Source organism: Notothenia rossii (assembly GCF_949606895.1).
Source record: "Notothenia rossii genome assembly, chromosome: 3".
Lineage (NCBI taxonomy): Eukaryota > Metazoa > Chordata > Actinopteri > Perciformes > Nototheniidae > Notothenia > Notothenia rossii.
Genome location: NC_136901.1, coordinates 77529118 through 77551353, shown reverse-complemented (window position 1 = coordinate 77551353; position 22236 = coordinate 77529118). Strand labels below are relative to the sequence as shown.

The window sequence follows — 22236 nt, the reverse complement described above, 5'->3', positions numbered from 1 at the left end:
GGCAAGAACACACATTTGAATCAGTCCTTGAGTAACAATAACCTGTAACACACACACACCCACACACACGCACGCACACACACACACACATTAATTTGCAAGCGGAACATTAGGTGAGGACATGTCAACTGACAATAATGGTGGTTCACAGTGCTGGCTGTAGTATAATTGGTGTGTTGCAAATACACGTCACTCAACGTAAGACCCTTCATTAGCCTCAAGAGTTCTGTGCCTTGTGATGGATTTTGCCTCATCCTGCTTCAGCCAAGCTTCAACTATCCCTGACAGAATGTTATTGACAGTGCAAAAGAATTAAGACAAGTTATTGGGTGATTAAGAAAAGGAAATGTTTGATGTTTCACACAAATATATCAAGGATATAGACCATGTGAAGTCCTTTACTAATAATATCTATTTTCATTCCAACTACAGCCTTCTATTGATCTGAACTAACATGAACATATGAAAATTATGTTGGATCTATGATCATTTAAGATGTCTGTTAGGTTTCTCAGTCAAGATATAAGTTTACCTTTTTTTATAGAGCATCGACCATTGGATTGACGCGATTGGTAACTGTTGGTCTCCTATTGATAACTTTATTGAGCGCTATAAAATGAAGATTTACTCCCAACTGTAACTATGGTCAGTTAAAGTAACATTTAATTCCTCTCTAAATCCCATTGTCACTAGCATGTTATTTGTTACTTGGACTTCTTTTGCTGTAAACACAGTCACAAATTAGGCACAGTCTAATAACGTGTCGATTCACTATTATTGATGCAACACTAAATATCATTATTTGGACATCTGTTTTAAATACTTGCTAAAACTCCAAGCTCATGTCTGATATGGCTTACCCTTACCCCCATAGGGTTTGTTTCTGTGTCTATTACTCATTTAGCCTCAGACAATATGGACTGTCTTGGCTGAAGGTTTTTCTTTTGCACGATCTACTGCTCTGAATGGAACCAGTGTCATGCATGCTGCATATTCATACACTAGGAAAAGTTCAAATATTATTTCATTCAAGCTATCTTTTTGTCTATCTATATAATTTTTCTGAATTTCTACCTCTGTTGCCAATAAGGAAAAAGCAAATATTGAATTGTCCTCGCTCTGCCCACTCCATCTTTCTCAAATCTTTTTCTTTCTCCAGAGATAGTTGAGGACGTGGGAGAGAAAGACACAGACAGGAAGAAATGAGACAATAGAGACAGCTTTAACTCGTTCTGATAATTCTCAGCGGTTCTTAAAAGTTGCCATGGATACAAACCAAGCCTTTATGAATAAGATGTGTTCAAGATGTCTCTTAAACATGTGCTGTATTTCTACAGAACATTTCTTGAATACGTTTGCACCTCTCTCTTTCTAAGTTGTAGAAGTTCTTAGTTTTACGGATGTTCTTAGTTTTACAGATGTACGGACAACATCAACAATTTAGGCTTGAATCTCACAAATACAACTCCATCTTACATTTGACGGAGTGATAAACTTGTTGGTGATAAAAAGGGTTGTTTCTTCGGACAACGGCAAAGGATAGTGACTTTTTTAAAATACAAGGCAGTCTTGCAATTTAGCTTTCCTTCACCAATCCCCTTGCCCTGCCGTGTCTGACTAATAAGGAATATTAGTGAGTGTCCTCTTTCTTCCAACTATTTATTTTACATGTGTGCATAACAAGTCATGGATTCAGTGGGAGGCCAAATAGCAAACATGATTAAAGGCAATGCTGAGAAAAAAGGTATTTTTGATCATACCTTAAGAAAATCAAAACAAAAATTGTTTTTATGCATGTTGCTAGCCATTCTGATTTGTTAGGTGGGAAGAAGTTGACGTTTCTTTACTGTGCGGGCAGAAGACACGATCGAAAGATTTGTCCTGCATTAGCTTCTCATATTCAGTTACCCTGTAAGGTAAATAGAAGAAAGTATTTTCCCTGGACAAATGTATCAACTACCTAATGTTTTTAAACTCAAAGTTGAACTGTGTTTTTTCTTTTTGAGAACATTAAGCAATGAGCTGCAGAAAGAAACGTGTTGAAACTGAACACTAGGAGAACAATCTCTGGGAAAGAAACGGGAGTGTACCTTTAAGCTAATCTTCTGCTTTGGTTAAGCTGCTGCAACATTAAAACTAAAGATTTCTTGCTATGAATAATCAATCAAGGGTAAAACAGTAATCTCCACCAGTGCCAGACAGGTTTTACACACATACATATCTATATTTCACTGTGGTGATTTTAAACAGCCCACTGATGCATTCTATAAAATCTCACACATGTAGTTCAAATTTCCAGCAGTTTTTTTGAAGTTTTTACTCTGAAACTTGTATTTAAAAAATTCTAAATATTCATATGTATAATGCATGAAGAATGATGGCCATCTGACGGTCAGATCAGATTAGTTAATTAAAAAACTAAATCATGCATGCTGTGTTAGTCAATTTTAGAATAAAATATGATTTGACCAAAACAAAAAAACAGCCGCCCGGCCCTACTCCTGTCCCTTTGTCTTCAGGGATGAGTGTTGTACCATGTGGTGGGACATGGTTAACAAGTGAAGGATGCTGATTATTAAACCTTGCCAGGGGCTAAACTTGTTATAATGCAACCTTTCAGTCATTTGTTGTATGCGTTGATGGCAAAGGGATGAGGGTAATCAGCTGTAACATAGCGACGGTGTTGACGATTTGACCTTTGTGTGACCATAACCCTTTACGACCCCCATAAAAGCACCTGTTAATCTACTTTAGGGTATTTGAGGACAGAACACCAATTTAATTTGCCAGAGCAGAAAAGTGACAGCTTGATGGACTGTGATCAGTGATTTCTGAGCGAATCAATATGTTTCATTGATGGCTGCATGACATTGTGCCCTTGAGCCGCAAGCAGATTTGTTGATGTTTCACCTCGATATGTTTTACGAGCAGAATTACATGCTCTTAACAACGTTTAGCACTCTGAACATTCGAGTCATAATTTAGTATCATTGTCAGGAGGAATTTCAGTTACCTTGTCAGTTTTTTTTATTCAATCACATCTCCTTTATTTGTCCAGGTAATTGCTTGTTGCTATCACTTCTTGAATTGTAAGTATTCTATTGTTCATGGTAAAAAGCTGAACAGCGATAGGCTCACACATCACAGGAATTATTTGACACCATTTTATATGTGGAAACTATGGTAACTGAGAACAAATCCAGGCTAATTTCCCCTCTTATCCCTGATAAGAGCTCTGCCACGGCCTGTTGACACTCTCGGGAATGTCTGAAAAGAATTTGAACCTCATCATTATTCAGAGGTGCGAGGATACAGTATAGCTACCAAATTGGAAACGAGAAGCAGAAACAAAACTCGGTAGAATGTGAACAGTGCCCCCCTCTTGCTTTCAGGTGGATTTCTGGAGCACTGTTGCTACTGCAAACAGCAGAGGCATCTGTGGTCCACACATACCCCGCCATCCACCTACATCACCGCGCAAGCATCTCTCCAACGCAGTGCGGCTTTAAGAGGACCGGGGCTCTTAAATCTGCGGTTGGCTCCTCCTTCCACCATGATGTCATTTGGAGGGAGAGCGAGAGCGAGAGAGAGAGAGGTGGGCAGCATTGAGGAACTGAGTTCATACAATACTACTGAGACATCTACAGCTTAGCAGACAGATACGGTGAACCGCCTATCGCGGCTCCAGTAAGTGATGCTGCACTGAGGCACACTTTGATCCAACTCCATTGGGGGGCGATGCGCTCTCTGCATCCCTCCTTCAAGAGTTTTTGGGGAGCGTGTACAACCTCGAATCAGTCAAAACAAGTGATTATAAAATAAATTAGGTTTAAGCTTTCTGTTTTTCATCAGAAGTCTTTTTTTTTTTTGCGCTCTTGGATTGAAGTTTTACGCACGAGTCAAGAAGCGTTTAGAGCACACGCGTAAGTTTAGTGCCAGAGATTTGAAGCTGGTAAAACAAGTAGGAAATTCAAGGCAGTAGGCTAGGGATACAAAGTTAATGTAAAACAAGCTTGGATCAATGCGTATCACCAGCCGGGGGATTGCGAGCCCAAGACATCCGAAGAGGAATTACAGCGTCCTTTTCAAACAAAGTTGATCGCTGTGCACGATTTTTTTTCTCTTGCACATGAGGACCATGTTATTTTTAGCGCACGGATAAGTTGTTGTAGTGGATATCGTTATTTTCTACTTGCATTGCTTTTTGCTGCCGCAGTCGATGAGGATCCTTTCCCCCACTTCAGTTAAATTCATGGCACTTATTTTTTCGTAAATCAGTGATGTCTCCACGCGACGGTATTGACTGTTGATTTTACACCTTGTTCGAGTGGAAAAGGTAAGCTTTGCTCTAAATCATCACTTTACTGTTGGGATCAAATTGTGTTATACTTTAGTGGTCTCTGAACATGTATACAGATGACCGGTATGTTTCTTGAGCGCATTCAGAGACGCTGGAGAGTGCCCAACAGCCTCATTTATCACGTCCGTATACAATCTGATTGATGTCTCAATACCGGCGAGTGTATTTACAATCACTGCGAACAACATAAGATTGGTGAACATTTAGTGACGCTTTGATAAATCAGTGCGTGCGGTAGTCGGTCAGGATACTGTTCCGTGGTTTTCCTAGAGCTGCTCCACAGATATAACAGGCGTCCGCTGCTCCACAGATATAACAGGCGTCCCCCCTGCACCTGATGTAAATAGAAATTATTCACGGCCACGGTGCAATGTAGAGATTCTAAAATGAGTTGTCGCATTATGAATGTGGACCGCGCGGCTGGGCACGACTTCGGGCGTTATTTGCCCAACACTGATCGCTAAATAGATAGCCCTACTTCACAAGAGCATCCAACTGCAGGGACTTGTCAGTGCATGTTTCTCAGCAGTTTGGCCGCTGAGCTCGGTGCGTGGGTGCGCGGTAACAGCGCGTTCCTGGTCTAGCGGTTCAGCTGTCACCGACAATAACCTCAGGGGCTAACAGTCTGTTCACGCTCAGACTCTAGGAAAAAATAAATAACTGCATCAACATATTGTTTTCTACTAGGAATAGTTCAAATTATCAGGACGTAAATCCCCGTTGGCCTGAAGATTAACCGCCACAGTTGGTTGTTTGACTTCCTAATAATGTTACATGCTCAATATGCAATAGATTATTATTGGGCCTGTTTTTTAAAGAGTCCCAAAAGGCCTATTGAACTCAATATTTGCTGGAGAATTAAATCAAACACTCATGTGAGCCTTCCCAAGGTGAGCAGAATATTTTGGCTCTGGGCTGAAGCATTATATTAAAAGTAGAGTCAGTGAGTAAATTAAAGCAAGCTAAGTATTTGTGAAATTCTAATTACATTTGCAATAAAGTGTCTGCTTGTCCACATCTGCATATCAAATGCTTAAGTAGGTAGAGAGCAATCGACCATAGTGTTTAATGTACTGATATTGTGTACTGTAGGCCTATCTCCAATTATATTTCATGCCTCTGATGAATTTAACATAATATTGACTACAGAGGGATGAACTTTGGTGTCATTACCTTGATAGGAATCTCCCTGTCTTCTTAATTGTTCATAGAGTAATTAACGTGTAATCTCATATATACCCAGGCATCAAATATTTTGAAACACTGAAATGTTTGTTGTTGTTTTTTTCATTTTATAGTGTCTGTTGCATTGTTAATATTTAAGATTCTTCAAAAACTCAGTCAGTTGAGATGTTTGTCTATAATTTATCTTTAATTGATATCTTCTCCTGAAGCTTGACATTTGCCACGGAGTAGTTGCATTGTCCTTTTAAATTCCCATAAAGGATAATATATTGAATAACACTCAACATTTAATTTGCCTATATCAGTCTCCATGCTGGTGACTGCAGCGTAACTCTTACTTTAAATATTCCCACACTAAAAAATATAATGCAAATGTTTTATTACGTGTTTTTTCAGTATCATCAACAAATAAAGTTGTTAAAACAGCTTTTCATAATCTACTATACATGAATAGATAACATTTTCATTATTTTTTCTTTGTTAAAATGAATTGCATGTTTTCTTTCTTGTCTATAACTTTGAGTTTTATTACAATATATCAAAATTGATACAAAAATAATGGAGTTTAGAGCCAAAGTTAACTTTAACATGTATTATATACTGTATTTAGCATTAGGATTATATTTGCATCCATGGACTGCCCTCTTGAGGTTCATAACTCCAAAAATCCTCAATTTGCTAATGTATGAATGGAAGAAAATATTACGAAGCCAGCATTTGATTTTCAAAGTAATACAGCTCTTCATAATTTAGGTCTATACAACAATTAACACATTGATTAAGATATGAAAAAGATGCTGAGTTATGCATCTTAACATCTTTGCCAGATTTAAAGCAAACATTGTGCTACAAGTTTAGAACATTGATCGATTCATGATGTGCAAATCCACGTGATATTTAAACTTAAGTCTATGTGTTTTGTCAGTATGAAATCTACAGTTAACCTTGTCAATGTGGCCGTTTATGTTAAGTAGCATTTGTTATCGCTCTTTCTCACTTTGCAGCTCGACTTAGGGAATATAGTCATTTCTGAAGTTCCCCTAGAGAAAACAACTTTCATTCCTCCACCCTGAAAAGAGAACAGTTCTGGCTGTGTGGATTGAAAAAGAACTGACTGATCTTGACAGAAACCTGGTCTGTCAGGCTGTCAGCAATCTTTAAAGCTGTTAAAAGAGAAAAAGCCCAAGACAATCAAAAGTATTACTTCTTCCAATGCCTTCTTTTGAAAATCTCTTTGGATCCAAAGACAATATTGATGGATACAACGGTGGAGAAAACCTGTCTTTGACGGTTAAAGCACTCCAAATGTCTTGCTTCTCAGCCTTAGATTAACTACACTGAAAGTTTCCAGTCGAGGGTAGGGTGAAGGTAGGGGGTGACATTACCTCTATGTCTCCCATCACTGCTGCTTTCAGCATGCACACACCAGGAAGGCCTGTCCATCACACTGTTGTGCAAAGTGATCCTGGGCCGTCCTGCCCCTCTTCACTCTGTGTCTCCCAAGAGGGAGGCTTGAGTTTGCCTACTGGATTCAACCTGCTGTCTGGGGCTCAAAATAGCATTTCAGGAGACTAGTGAAATGTAAGCAAACGAGACACTCTGACTGACACCTAGGATTTCTTTTTCCCCCCTCTTACCTTTTTCCCCCTCCAGCACAAGTCCTTCTCTCACCCAGCCTATCCCTCATGGACAGGCTTATAAAGAGCTATGACATGTGAAACGCCATGCAAATGTTGGAACAGCATGGTTATGAGAAAAGAGCAAGATAGATAAGAAAGATAATAGAATATGAGAAGTAAACAAGATTGGCCTCAACATCGTGAAGAGCATGTATCTCTTGCCCATTCATTACCTCACATCATGATTTTATAATTGTAGATTATAACTATCTACTATTTATACATCTAATATATGATACTGTATATGTATATATTCTGCTTGTTTAGTAATGGGTGCCACAGTGTCCTTGTTGTACTCTTGCTTGTACTCTGAGCCAAAAAACATACACCCCTTCATCCAGCAAAGCATTATTGTCACTTACAAGGAAAAGGAAATCTAGATCATGCTTTGATCTTTTTCAGTTTTTCTCTCCATGCCGAATCACATCCGATTTAAGGATGTAATTTAAACTTCATTATGCGTCGTGCAAGCTCAGCCTTGGACTGCCTAGCGTTCATCCCAGTATAGCAATTGCTGCTCACTCTCAGAAAGATGCACACTTCAAAGTGAAGTCTGTCACAGTCACTAATGGGATATATCTCATCAATATTTTGACATGACAGGGCAACATGGCCTGTGCAATATCTGTAGGATGAATAACCCTCACCCTGATCAATGTCAGCCATGATTTTTCCTGTCCAACTGTTCTTTAATGAGTCTCATGTGACTGCTTCATGAAATGTGTGAAAAGAAATCTGTCTTACAGGCTGCATGAATGCCTTGCAATTGTTGCTGATTCAAAACCAGCTTAATTAAATTCTTATTTTTAATCAATTCCCCTTTGTCGGTAGGCCGAGAGCTTCAATGGCAATGAACGCTGTTGCCTTGCCAATTTAGAGAACCCCTGTAGAGCAGTTTAGGTAGTCTTACCTTTTCTACAGGATATTGTTTTTGACTTGTGTTAATGGGGGGAAATGTCATCAAGTAGGGAATATTACCCTTCCCAAAGAGGTATTTCTGGTCCCCTGTTGCTGTGCGTACATATGCGTTTTCAGCAGCTTTATATCGTTTCTGTGATGGCTGTCATATACTTTTGCCATATTAGAAGGAATGTTTGACTTCAAGGCAGCTGCCTTATAAATATAAATGAATATAAGCCAATATCTTAAAGAAAACCATATGGTTGATAAGCACTCAGGGTGGTTGGTGAACCTAAATACACAGTGGGATATGAGCAATGAAATTATATTCGTTGTTAAATAAATTATGCTGGAATACACAAGGGGAACCAGGATTATTATGAGAAGCGATATACCCTGGCATTTATGGCTTTAACCAGATTTGTCATTGCACATTCTAAAAAAATGTAAGGCCAGTAGTGTGTAATTCTGTTGTTCTACTGAAGAAAATCTACTGAACATCGATATACTTTGATAATATTCCACATTACCAACACTGTAATTGCAAAAGCTATTTAAAGCATGCATGGCGAAGCGTTTTAATAGACCAGTGTGATTTTGATGGGAATGATAGAATGTAATTTATTAAAGATAAACAAGATTGGATTAAATTAATAAATAAGTCCAAATGTGAGTTAGTCAACCAAATGAAGTAGCTCCGCTAATAACTTACTAAATATGCTACTAATTAACTGGTGGAAAGCAGTCAATATTTCATGCTAGCATATCCTGGCAGGGAAGGAATTGCGGAGCATGACTCCTTCATCATCTTCCAATGACCTACTTGGGTTTTGGCAAATGGGGTCCTTGCCCTTTGGCAAACATTTGCACGAGTAAAACAGTTAAATATATTTGTAGAACAACTGCATCAAATAAAGTGGCAAGCAACACAAACTGATTTATTAATGACTTATTTTCAGTGATGGTAAACCCATGTAACGCATTTCACTTGAGGCTTTTATTATAGCATCATTCAGCAGAATAAGTCAACTGGATGTTGTGTACATCTGATGTTGGAGCAAAATTCATTTGTCAGGGTGTAATGAAGTTATGTTTACATTTCACTAATTTGACTGATGGCTGCTCTCGTAATAAATTATTTCACATTGTTGTCTCCTTCAGCAGCAGTTTCTCTAAACAGTGCTCTTATCATGCTGTGTATGTTTACACACATGGGCGTTCATGAAATATTTGAGAGCCCAATTGTTTGCATTCTGAGCAAATGAGGTTTTTCATTAATAGCTGCTGTCAAGCGGTACTATTGCAAGTGAGTGTGTTAATGTGTGTGTGTTTGTGTATATGGAGGCACTAAGGCTTAAGGCTCAGTTCTGCTGCCTCTATATCAGCTGCATTCTGGATGTGGGGTGCAGTTTATGAAGACACCACATTGACTTACATTGAATCAGATATGAGTTGAAGTTATTTCACTTCATCCCATTTCTTTATGCACAGCAGTTTGTGAAGCTTTTAAAGCAAACTATTATTTTGCAACTTGACTGCTTTCATAATTTTCAATAAAAATATGAAACGGTTCATTACCGCAATGAAATGGATTGAAGAATATGTGAACTACTAACCTTTACGTGTCCACTTGCTCAATGGATGCTATCAAAGGTTAATTGTGTAAAACCGCTGTTAATTTGCTCTCAAAGACATGCGAAGGATGTGGGCTCATAACTAGTTAGAATGAATAGGTCAAGTTGAAAACTATCTGTGAGGGAAAATAGTGCAAATTGCAAGAGAACTTGAATGCCATGTAATTTTGTGCACTGACATTGAATGTTCTATTTTTCTCTTTCTTTCTCTCTGTCTCACCTCTGTTACGGCAGAATTGCTGCCGTTGAAGTGAAGCTCCCATCCACACTTGAGTATGGACTTACCAAGTCAGGCTCATGTGCTGGTGGCCTTACTCACCTGTGTGGTCTTGGTATGCCGGGCCCAGGAGCGGGACTACACGGTGAAGGAGGAGCAGCCAGAGAACGTCCGTATCGGGAACCTGCGCAAGGACTTGGATCTCAACCTGGACCCAAACATCAGGCTATCCTCACCGCTGCAGTTCAAGCCCGTGTACAAGACGGGTGACGTGCCTTTGGTGAGGGTGGAGGCCAACACGGGGGAGATCTTTACCACCAATCACAGAATTGACCGGGAGAAGCTGTGCTCAGGAGTCTTCGCTGAGAAACGCTGCTACTATGAGATCGAGGTGGCCGTTCTGCCAGATGAGATCTTCCGATTGGTCAAGATCCGCTTCCTGATCGAGGATGTAAATGACAACGCACCGCTTTTCCAGTCCACGGTTATAAACATCTCCATCCCAGAGAACACAGCGATCAACACCCGATACCCGGTGCCCTCAGCATTTGACCCTGATGTAGGGATCAATGGGATTCAACACTATGAACTTGTCAAGGTGAGACCCACTCCTGTTTCATCTCACACACTCATATAAAAAAAAAAGAATCTTTGTTTAAGGGTGTCCTTAGTTGTCTTGATTTCGTACAATAAGTGTTGATCGGTCCATCTATAAAATAAAACATGTCACTGAAATATAGATATTACAATCTCTGAGCACATGTCAGTCAAACAGTGTTCCTTTCAACATTGGCTGAAATGTCAGCTGTAAATGAATAATCAATAATTAAGACACCGAAGTACCTAAAGAAGAATTTGTAAATGAAGTTGATAGAGGTTATTACTGTATGTACGCAATATCATGCTTAAACTAAAATGCATCTTGTACAAACTCATTTAGTTCAATAATGAATGACTGAAAGCTATTGATAATGAAATATAAAGGCCTGAAGCCTCATCGTACTGGTTCAGTTTTCAAGTTAATGGTTTGCTTCACAGACTTAATAGAATAACATGCTTTTAGTCAAATGACAACATTTGATGAAGCAAAAAACCTGTAGCAGTCTATTTTGAAGAAACACTAACAAATGGGAAAGCGAGCATAAAATGAATTGTCTTTTTAAATAACCATAAAGATGTCTTCAATGCAAGCAGAATATCAGTCAGCTCACAGTTATTAATGACTCTCGTACACACTGCGATGCCTGCAGCATGCCACCTGTCTGCACCAGGACTGATGGGCTCAAACCATTGAGTGTTTGCAAAATTCTTTCTTCAGATTTTTCTTATCATGGCTTACATGAAATACAGATTCCCAATCTGCATTATACTGTAGCTTCCCCTGTAAACCTGCTATATTGCTGTAGTGTACATCAATAAAGGAAATTAATTTTGATGCCTTTCAAATATTACCTACTTTTTCATAATATGGAATATGTCATGCATCCGACAATGTTTTATATCAGCCATTCATATTTCCATGTTCTTTATTTCATTATGAGCAATGGCTATAAATAAGGTGAAGTTTTCATCATGTAAAGTAATATCGAGAAAAGCATTAAAAAGTGCACACCCAGCTTAAACTGCATGTCCAATTTCCAGCAACAGGTTACACGTGCTGAACACTGTAGATTAAAGCAAGTGAGAAGGCGAGGATGGTGTTATATTAATAGGTGTCTCTTGCAGAACTTGGGAAGCTTTTCTTCATCATCTAATTGATGCTTTATTAAACTGCGGCGCAATATACTTTCTCGCCTATACTAATGGAGTCAGCCCTAAACCTAGAAAATAGGATTTTATCATGCATTCTTCATTTACAATCTAGACAATACTCTATGCTTTGTGGTTAGATGAATATTGTAGATGACATCATACCTTACAAATGAAGCGTAATTAAAGAGTCAGATGCAAGCACTCTGGAGGAAAGCCCAAACATGATAAATAAAGAAAGATTACTAGATTTTGAGAGCATGGTGTGAGACTAAAATGACAAGTCCATTTTGGATTCTTAAATGAAGTTAACACTGGGTCGGTATGAACAGAATCATTGCTGTCCGTCCCTGCCCTGAATACCAATTTGCATTTTTAAAGAGTCCCACTGCCAAGGCTTCTCCAGCGCAATGTCCTGAATTGTTCATGCCTGGAACATCACCAACCAAATGTTCTGCTCATTATGATGATCATCTGCAATCATTTTCTTTGCCCTTTTTACATTATAAAGCTTTACTAAAACCCTCGCCTACACTGTGGTTGTATTATCATTTGCAGGAAATTATTTTTAGAGCATTCTATGCACTGTGCCCCTGACTTAGTTCTTCTCATTACATTCTCATTGTACTCCAGATTAATTTCCTTGTATTCCAGGTTCCATCTGAGTAAAACACAGGAAGAGGCATTTAAGAATCCAGAATTTTTTTTTCAGAAGTGCAGTAGAAAGCCAAGGGTTTACAGGGGAAGAGTGTGCAAGCATTTCCTAGAATAGCTCGTGGCCGCTAAGCAACCCTTGGACTATCTTTGTATGGTCCTCAGAGATTTGTCTCAGAAGCTCCCTCAGAATGATAGTTTACCCATTTTCCTTGTGTTGTAGAAAGCACGTTGCTGAAATTGCTACCATTGTGTTGCACAGTCAGCCAGGCTCAATGGTCCGCCACTCCACATGGAGCAAGCCTGAATTGTCAACATACAAAACAAATGAAATAAACATGGTAGCCTCTTTTGTTCAATTTCTTCCTTTTTCCAAGCAGGACAATGGGTAATTTCATTCAACACTGTGCTCCACACCTAACATAATGATTGGTGATCACACTTAAAGTGAAACTCTGCCATCAGTCTAGTTGTATGCTACGTCACCTGAACTGCAGAGAAGGCGTCCTAAGAAATGGTCAAGGTCACTGAAAGCAATAACATGCATGGATGGAGGAGGATGTTCCATGAAAACCGATTCTATCACTTTACGTATTCACAGGATAACCTGGAGGCCCACAGGGAAACATACTCAAGCCTAAAGGAGGTGTTGCTGTTTGTTTGGCTCCTGATTTTGTCTGTTCACGGACATTGGTCTCTTTTCCTATTCCAGTCGTGTATGCGTTTGCAGCATCACACACTACATTAATCCACGTTGTATCTATGTCAGCATCTTCAGACACATTTAAGATGAGCGTCTTGTTCAAGTCATTTCATGTAGATCCATGTTCTGCTGCTGGCTGGGGCATGCCTTACTGATAAAGTAGATGATGAAGTGGGTGTCTGTATTTTGACTTGCCCAATCCAGAGAGCTCTTAGACTTAACCTTTTGCCTCTTGGATTTTTCCTGGCAACACTATCTGAAATATTCCTTAGATTTTTGATTGGATTTAGTGGTCCTCCAAATTGAATAACTTTATTCCTAGGATTCCAACTTTGCATTTGAAGATGCAAAAATTATTCAAACCCTATTCCCAAGAAGCAAGAAAGCTTTGATGAATGCATTGCATGCTGCCTATAGGCAGTGAATAGATATTTTAGGCAGAAGGCTCACTTTCAAGCGTTTCCAGTTTTCATTAGCATTCCATTTTGACACATTATCCACTTCTAGTGATTGACAAAAAGAGACAAACAATTTCCAGCTTCTTTTGTCTTAATTATATGCATGAGATCATGGCCAGGGGCACATTTGGATGAGGGATTCAGAGAAAGAATGAGAGAGAGAGAGACAGAGAGGGTGAGTTTTTTCAGCAGTATAAAAAGGTGCTATAGCTTGTGATGATGAATAGCCCTCCCCAGTTAGTCCTATCCATGGGCAGCACCGTGACTAGAGTCCTCCTGATATATTCACAGCCCAATCTCAGTCTCCTCTTAGTTTTAATAAGGTCATCAACTTGACTGAAAGATGCATCCACCTATAATCCGAGATCCTGTCTGCAAAAGGAGTCCAGAGACATTCTTCCCTCACCATCAGCGTCCTCTATTTCTGTCATCATCCCTCAGTATTTTTCATTTAAATTAGCCAACTCGGATTAGATTATATCTGACATAGACAGTGACCTGAACCCTTTCTGATCACTGCAGATATCTATAATGTTGAATTGAAGGCAAGTCATCAAAGGTTGAGAATACCTGAACAGTAGATGTGTGCTGAAAGAGTGAGTGCACACTTAGTCATCTAAAGAACTAAGTCCTTCTTGGACAGCCTTTGGGTTTCTAGTGAGTGATTCATGCAAGTATTTGGCCTTTGCTTAGCCTGCCCTAGATCTTATCAGAATCCACCAGACTAATTTTGCATTCAGGAGGAGGCGCAGCCTGAGAAGATAGCTCCCTTCAACTTATTGAAATGCGCTGTGTGCCGTCTTGTCAGTTGTAAAATTGTGTGAAACCAAGACAAAAGCATAGAGGAAATGCTGGCTCATAAATCATTGTGCAGCATTCCCTTTGACACATCCTAACTCAACATCCTACTATTAAATCAGGCGTTGCCAAATATCAGTGTGCAGATACTCAGCTACTGTGCCGAAACTGTGAACTATTCAAACAACTGGGGATTGCGGAGCTCTGTGCGGATGGAGCAGTGCTTGGAAGTAGAACCCACAGTATCTTGGACCTTTCCGTTATGACAGAAATAGTTCTGCGTCAAGCATAACAATTCGGCACAGTTCATCCATAGGGCTGTCTCTATACGTTTCCACGCATATTTTATGTAACATGTCTGCTTATCCGTTTGACTCTTGCTTGCCAGAATGATCACAAAATAAGGTCTGAAAGATCATTGCTGAAGCGTTGGCTAGTTTAAGTAGTTCTGTCAATCACTGACATGTTGACAACATTCGCTCAGCAAGCAGTTTTTCAGAGTAATTTACATGCTGCAGCTGCATGTTTCCTTGTGTCAGCTACAACACTATGCTGGCACGAGGGCGGTTCTAGATTTTAAAACCTAGTGAGGTCTCTTGTGCTCACAATTTGGTTTGAAATATTCCTTCCTTGAACGAGGAGAATGTATATATCTTAATCTCATTTGATAGCTGTGCTTAGACAGAGTAATCTCTTCCAACATTATGTGCAGCGTGAAGCTTATCTCTTTAAAGAGGATGCTTTTTCTTGTTTTACCATGAAACTGCTTCTGACTGAAAGAGCTTCAAAGGGCTTCTTTGTTTCATAATGTGCATGCAGCTCATTCATGGGCTTGATCTTCTTCTTATTTCCTCCCCCCGCTCTCTCTTTCTCTCCTTTTCTGCCGCTTCTCTCCCTCTCCCTCTCTCGCCTTCCATTCCTTCTCCTCCAGCCTAATTTGAGAACAGTCATGGGTCCATACCCAGTCTGAAATTGTAAATATTAGTACTAGTTTTTTTTTTGTGGAAGGCAATTACTCCTTATATCAGTACAATTTCCTCCCGTTTCTCATTTGAATTACTTATGCATTTGTTTTCATTTTGTCCAGTTTTACTTTTGCCTAGATACAGCGCTTCTAGAGCAAAATGCCTTTTGTAATATGTAGGGTTTTTAACTGTATTGTCTTTATCTGAGGTAATCTGATTGTGTAGTGCATTTAAATTGGAGCTCAGTGTTGTGTCTGCATTTCAAGCTTTCTACCTCCCATTAGACAGATAAAACGTTGCAAGGCTGCCTTCTCTATTCTAACTCGACACACAACAGGAAGGTGGGGTGAAATGTAATTTTAGTGAAGGCAGAACGAAATTGGATGAGAAGGCCTATGAGGTGAAGGAATCCCTTCAAGAAGTAGTTGCTAGGGGGGCGGAGGGACTTGATTTACTTCAATGATTGCTCACATTTTCAAAAAGGCTAAATAACTTATATTGTAAGTCAATGTTTCTAGGGCAAGTATTGCAAAATGTAAGAAAAACAGGAGCAAAAGCTAATGATTAGCAGGTTTGGAAATGATTTTGATTAAAAGGAAGAAGAGCAGGGCAAAGAACCAACTGCCTTGTTAAAAAATGTCCTGGTCTGTTTACTTTCCTCTTAACATTAATCTCTGCCTTAAAGCCTGGTCCGTAGAATGGTTACAAATGAACCAGAGTAAAGAAAGAAAATACCCTGACAAGCTCTTTGGCTTTCTAAGACAATTGACAAATCTACGATCTAGGAACAAAAACAGGAGGAAGAATATCTCAGAATACATTAAACATCACTGTATCGATCTGTACCTCTTTTGATCTTATTACCCCAAATCAAATGTGATATTCTTACTAATGGTATTATTTGTCAGTACACTTATGTTGGTAAAACGTGTGCTCAAAAGAATAAAAATAACTCAAAATGTTGTCTTGTCGTTGCAGAGTGTCAGCGAGTTTGGCTTAGACATCATAGAGACTCCTGAAGGGGACAAGTGGCCGCAACTCATTGTTCAACAGAACCTCGATCGCGAGCAGAAGGACACCTTCGTTATGAAGATAAAGGTAGAGGATGGTGGCAACCCCCCCAAGTCCAGCACTGCCATCCTGCAAGTCACCATCTCCGATGTTAACGATAATCGTCCCGTCTTCAAAGACACTGAGCTGGAGGTCTCGGTGCCAGAGAATGCCCCCATGGGAACATCGGTTGCTCAGCTGCATGCCTCAGACGCAGACCTTGGTTCCAACGCGCAGATCCACTTCGCCTTCAGCAACCAGATCTCTGCCTCAAGCAAACGTCACTTTTCCATCGACAGCTCAACAGGACTGATCACTGTGAGGCAGTCTCTGGACAGGGAGGTAACTCCTGTTCACAAACTCATCGTGCTTGCCAGTGATGGCAGCTCTACTCCCTCCAGAGCCACAGTGATTGTTAATGTAACAGATGTTAATGACAATGTTCCCTCCATAGACACTCGCTACATTATCAACCTGGTTAATGGGACAGTTCTGCTATCTGAAAATGCACCTCTCAATACAAAAATAGCCCTCATCACTGTTACTGACAAGGATGCAGATCTTTTTGGCAAAGTAGCTTGCTACACTGAACATGATGTTCCTTTTCGGTTGAAGCCTGTCTTTAATGATCAATTCTTACTAGAGACAGCAGCCCCCCTAGATTATGAGACGACTCGAGAATATGCAATTAAGATAGTGGCCTCGGATAGGGGGACGCCTCCTTTGAACACTTCAGCTATGGTTTTAATTAAAATCAAGGATGAGAATGACAACGCACCCATCTTTCCCCAGCCGGAAATCCAACTTTCCATACCGGAGAACAATGACCCCTCTACACAGTTAATAAAAATCAGCGCCACTGACGCAGACAGCGGACATAATGCTGAGATTATTTATACTCTTGGCCCTGATGCGCCTGACGGCTTTAACGTAGACAGACGGTCAGGAATTCTCTCTGTTGGCAAACGACTGGACAGAGAGAAGCAGGAGAGGTACTCATTCACTGTCATAGCGAGGGACAATGGCTCTGCTTCCCTGCAGAGCAATGTCACCGTCAGGCTAATCGTCCAGGACCTTAATGACAACAACCCAGCTTTCACACACCCCGAGTACAACTTCTATGTGCCTGAGAACCTGCCTCTCTATGGAACTGTGGGCTTAATCACAGTGACGGATGCAGATGCGGGAGATAATTCGGTTATAACCCTGTCTGTTTTGAACGGAAAAGATAATTTCATCATCGACCCCCAAACCGGTGTTATCAAACCCAATATAACGTTTGATAGGGAGCAGCAAAGCTCCTACACTTTTATGGTTAAGGCAGTTGATGCGGGGCAACCTCCAAGTTCCTCCTACGCCAAGGTCACTATCAATGTAGTCGATGTGAACGACAATCGCCCTGTGTTCGTGATCCCGTCCTCCAATTACTCATATGACCTAGTGCGAACCACCATCACCCCTGGCGCTGTGGTCACCAGAGTGTTTGCCATTGACAATGACACAGGTATGAATGCTGAGCTGCAGTACAGCATTATCAGCAGCATCATCATCACATCTAGGGTCTCCCCTCGAGGTCTTTTCTCCATCGACAAAGCAACGGGTAACATAACACTGCAGGAGAAAATAGTGACAGCTGATCAGGGACTGCATAGGCTGGTAGTCAAGGTCAAAGATCTAGGTCAGCCTGAGTCATTACATGCTATTGCGCTTATTCACTTGTTTGTCAATGACACTGTGTCAAATGCTACCTTTATCCAAGAGCAGCTGAGAAAAAGTATGGAAACACCTTTGGATCGTAACATAGGGGAAGGCGAGGTAACACCTCAAGCCAACGGATATGTTATTGTTGTCATAGCAATCATAGCAGGGACCATGACTGTCATCTTGGTGATATTTGTGACTGCCTTGGTGCGCTGCCGACAGACACCCAGACATAAAGTGGTACAAAAGGGCAAGCAGAGTGGCGAGTGGGTGTCCCCCAACCAAGACAACCGTCAGATCAAGAAGAAGAAGAAGAGAAAGAAGCGATCCCCAAAGAGCCTCCTCTTGAACTTTGTGACAATAGATGAATCCAAGCCTGACGACCCTTCCCATGAGCATGTTAATGGTACACTTGATCTCCCTGTGGAGCTAGAGGAGCAAACCATGGGGAAGTACAACTGGGCCACCACGCCCACCACCTTCAAACCCGACAGCCCAGATTTAGCCAAACATTACAAGTCTGCGTCCCCTCAGCCTACATTTCAAATCAAACCTGAGACTCCAGTGGCCCCAAAGAAGCACCATGTGATCCAGGAGCTCCCCTTGGACAACACGTTCGTGGTGGGCTGTGACTCACTCTCCAAGTGCTCATCGACTAGCTCCGACCCGTACAGTGTCTCAGAGTGCAGCTGTCAGGGGGGATTCAAGACTACGGGGCAAATCTCCACCCGACAGGTAATTCATGACTTCCTTCTTAAACCCACCCACACTAGTCCCCACTCACACTCCCCTTGCTGTCCCATGGTAGGTGATGTGAATGGGGGAGGGTGGCAGCATGGAACCATGGGATTTTCCCACACAGACCATGACCATGTCTACATGAATGTCATTTGCACTTAAAAAGCGAAAGAATACAAGATAATTTGTCGCAATTAATAGAGAAAACTTTTCACTATACTGATTGTTGCTAATTCGTATATTCACCCTCCTTCATTAGCAATCAAAGTTGCATAATCGTTTACAAAAATACATCTGCAGGCTAATTTCGTATTCAAAAACTTGAGAACAGGAAGCAGTGCAATTAGGATGGATAGCTATTTTAAACTTCACTGTGAGTGGTTGGTTGCAATGTAGCTTGATTCAGAAGAGCCTGGGATGGGTGGCATTGATTGAATTATCTACTGATGTATTTGAGGTCAAGGGCAAATGATGCTCTGTGTTAATATTTTTGACTGACTCACTGGCAGTGCTAAGATAGCACTTAATATTTGTTTCCAAGAGGGCTAAGCAACAAATATATATTGCAGCCACAGTGACACTTAATCCTGCATTCATCTGGTCAAACATTTTTGAAGGTAATAGCAGAAAAAACAAACTGTTCTTGACATGCTTAAACAACTTGATAAACAGTCCCAATTTTTTGTGGATTCTATCCTCAAAATATTAAGTGCTATCTCAGCACTGCCAGTGAGTCTTTGTGGGAGAGAGGCTCATTTGAATGCCAAGGTACAGCAAAGGGCTTATGATTCTGTAAGAGATATATGCCAAATACGAAGTGCCCCAATAAATAAAAGCTGGCCAGGGAAATAAATGTAAATCAGAGGTAAGGAGAGGTGGCCTTGCTTAGTGCTGACAGCCAGAGCAGAGCGCTATGGGGAAGACTGAGTACTTCTTGGGGCGGGGGGAGGGGGTCACAGGGATCAAGGTGACGCAGAGCCTTGAGACCAATATACTTAAACACCAAGGGAGCAGTAGTCCATAAAAAGCCTGCCAGGCCAATGTTGCTTTTAGCCCATAAATGCTCTACTTTAATGACTGCAATTATTGTTATAAACGACATATGTAGATACACATTCTTTACATTCTCTAAATTACGCCACATAGGAGAGGCAGAAATGACATCACAATAAAGGCTTGCCGCTGTTGTAGTTTGTTAGAGATTACACTGAAGATCATTGTATCTCTTATACATTGCATTTAATGTACATGATATTTGACATGCTATCACCAGCACAATTTAACTAATCAAGGCTGAATAGTTTGTGCATGGGCTAACAATATATTGTATACATGGATATATCCATATATTCCCTCAGTGTCGAACCAGATTCAACCATTTTAATGTTTTGCTTTTCGTTTGTTTTTGTGTCTCTTTTTTTTTTGAGGGTTTGGTTGTTTCATTGCAGCATTGGCTTTTGTTTTTGTTACTGTTTTGTTCATGATTATTACAACTGCCATTCATCCAATTCTGGTTCAATTTCATAATATTGCATCAATAATTTATTTTTGTTTGATGATGAGGGGCTTGCTTTTGTTTGTGTGATGCCTGATATTGCAGACATTTTTAAGATCTTGGGTTCATTTCTGTCTTTTTGCTCCCAGTATGTTCTGTGTGACATCCAGCAAACATTTATTCCTCATGGCATAGTTTTGATAAATGACTTGTGATCCCATGAAATATTGTGCTTAGGTTAATTTATGAAGACACCCACACAGTGTTGATAGTCATTCCCTTCATCCACCTTTTATTTGAAATCCTGCTTAAGAGCTATGCTCTGCCATTGTAAATTACACACTAGCCAACATGCCCGTGGTACCAACGATTTAATTCATAATGTGTTCATATGACACACTGACGAGATGTCAGGATGATTTTCCCCTCTTACTGGTAGTGACTGCCCTGAAATATGCATAAATATTCTGTCGTTGCTTTCCAATTCCAAATCATTATCCGTCATGAATTTTATGCATCAAGGATTTAAATTGATTTTCTCTTATGTGGCTGATCAGAGTGGAGTATTTTTGTCAGAATAATTTAAAATCAATGAATATATGATTAGTAAACACCCTGCCAAATATTCGGTCTCTGTTTAAATCAGTTTATTTCTAAATTACTCTATTTTTATTCATTTCTCTAAAAGAGGTCAGATTTAATATTGTCATATTTTGGTTTAAAATGCTTCGCAGAATTTCAATACTATAAAAAAAGACCCATGGGTTCTACTCACCAACCATATCTTGAAGGATAATAAGCTGATAATACATCTTTTCTTTTTTGTCCCCTTAAGCAATTGACAAGTGATGCCTCCCACTTTAGACATTAGATTTCCCACCAGTTTTAAGTGTGCTTATTTAAAGCCTGTGTCATGGAAAAAAAGCATGAAGCTTTGCGTAATGAGAATCGGTGGCTGCAAAGGTTAATTAAATGCACTAAAGGGTTAATCACTCGTAATACAGTATGATTAAAATCACCGTAATTAGGTTTCGTATGAAGCTGATAAGAAAGAAGAAAAAAGGCAGCCGTCCTTTAAGATTATCAGCGATGCCACGCACTATCCCGAGCAGATTCACGTTCTCTACATCCAAGCGATGTGACAATAGGTGATCGGCTCTCCTGTTTGTTGAAGCTATCATAGTTTCCTCTCCTCTTAATATTATCTTCATGTTTCTTTAAAGCAAATCTTTTTTTTCCAAAGTCTAAAGAAAAACACTTAAAAACAGCACTCCTCCATAGAGTGTGGTTGTTGCTTTCATCTGAGGGGGTAAAACAAGAGAACACTTGAGAATACTCTAGAAAATCAAGAGATTATTTCAAGTGTGGCTGTTAAAACAATAGCTGCATTTGTTCTGTCAAGGCCAGCAATTCATTCTCTCTTGAGCCTTAACCTAATACCAGAAGTCAAAAAGTGAAGATTACAGCCAGGTTGTCATGTTTTATTTTTTGTTTATCAGAGTGACAGATGGTGCTTTATTGCCCTTACAGTGATCTCTCTTTGCCCAGCACCCTCCTACGCTCCTAAGGCAGCTGAACAAAACTAAGACAAAAAGCCCACCCATCGAATAACGATATGGAGGGCACATACGAGGAGATAATTATGGTTGAAGGTCACCAAAATGTTTTCAGGGACTTTACAGATGTAGCTGATAAAGACTAAAGCTTGTAAAAAGACTTCAGAGACCACAGATTTGTGTCACCATATGGCTTCATTATACAGCGAGAGCTGTATTTGCAAATAAAACCCCTCCTCCCTCCTACCCTCCCTTCTGAGTTTTCCCACATCTCATCATTTTCTTTTAACCCCTACCCTGTGATATTAGAGGTCAATCTGCCTCCAGTGATGAGGAGCTCTTTAGAGAGTATGTGCTTTAGTAGAGGCAGATCAAACGGGTACCCCCCGCCTGA

The 22236-nt window shown here is 40.2% G+C and overlaps 1 protein-coding gene across 2 annotated transcripts in view; it reads left to right on the top strand.

Moving 5' to 3' along the window:
* Window positions 1–3590: 3590 nt before the first annotated feature.
* pcdh11 (protocadherin 11) overlaps window positions 3591–22236 on the top strand; it is a 125568-nt gene continuing 106922 nt past the window's right edge. For both annotated transcript variants that reach the window (XM_079667879.1, XM_079667880.1), the window contains exons 1-3: window positions 3591–4336; window positions 9993–10573; window positions 16281–18788. In XM_079667879.1, coding sequence (XP_079524005.1) covers window positions 10034–10573; window positions 16281–18788 — 3048 coding nt within the window. In that variant the 5' untranslated portion in view covers window positions 3591–4336; window positions 9993–10033. The remainder of the gene's footprint in view (window positions 4337–9992; window positions 10574–16280; window positions 18789–22236) is intronic.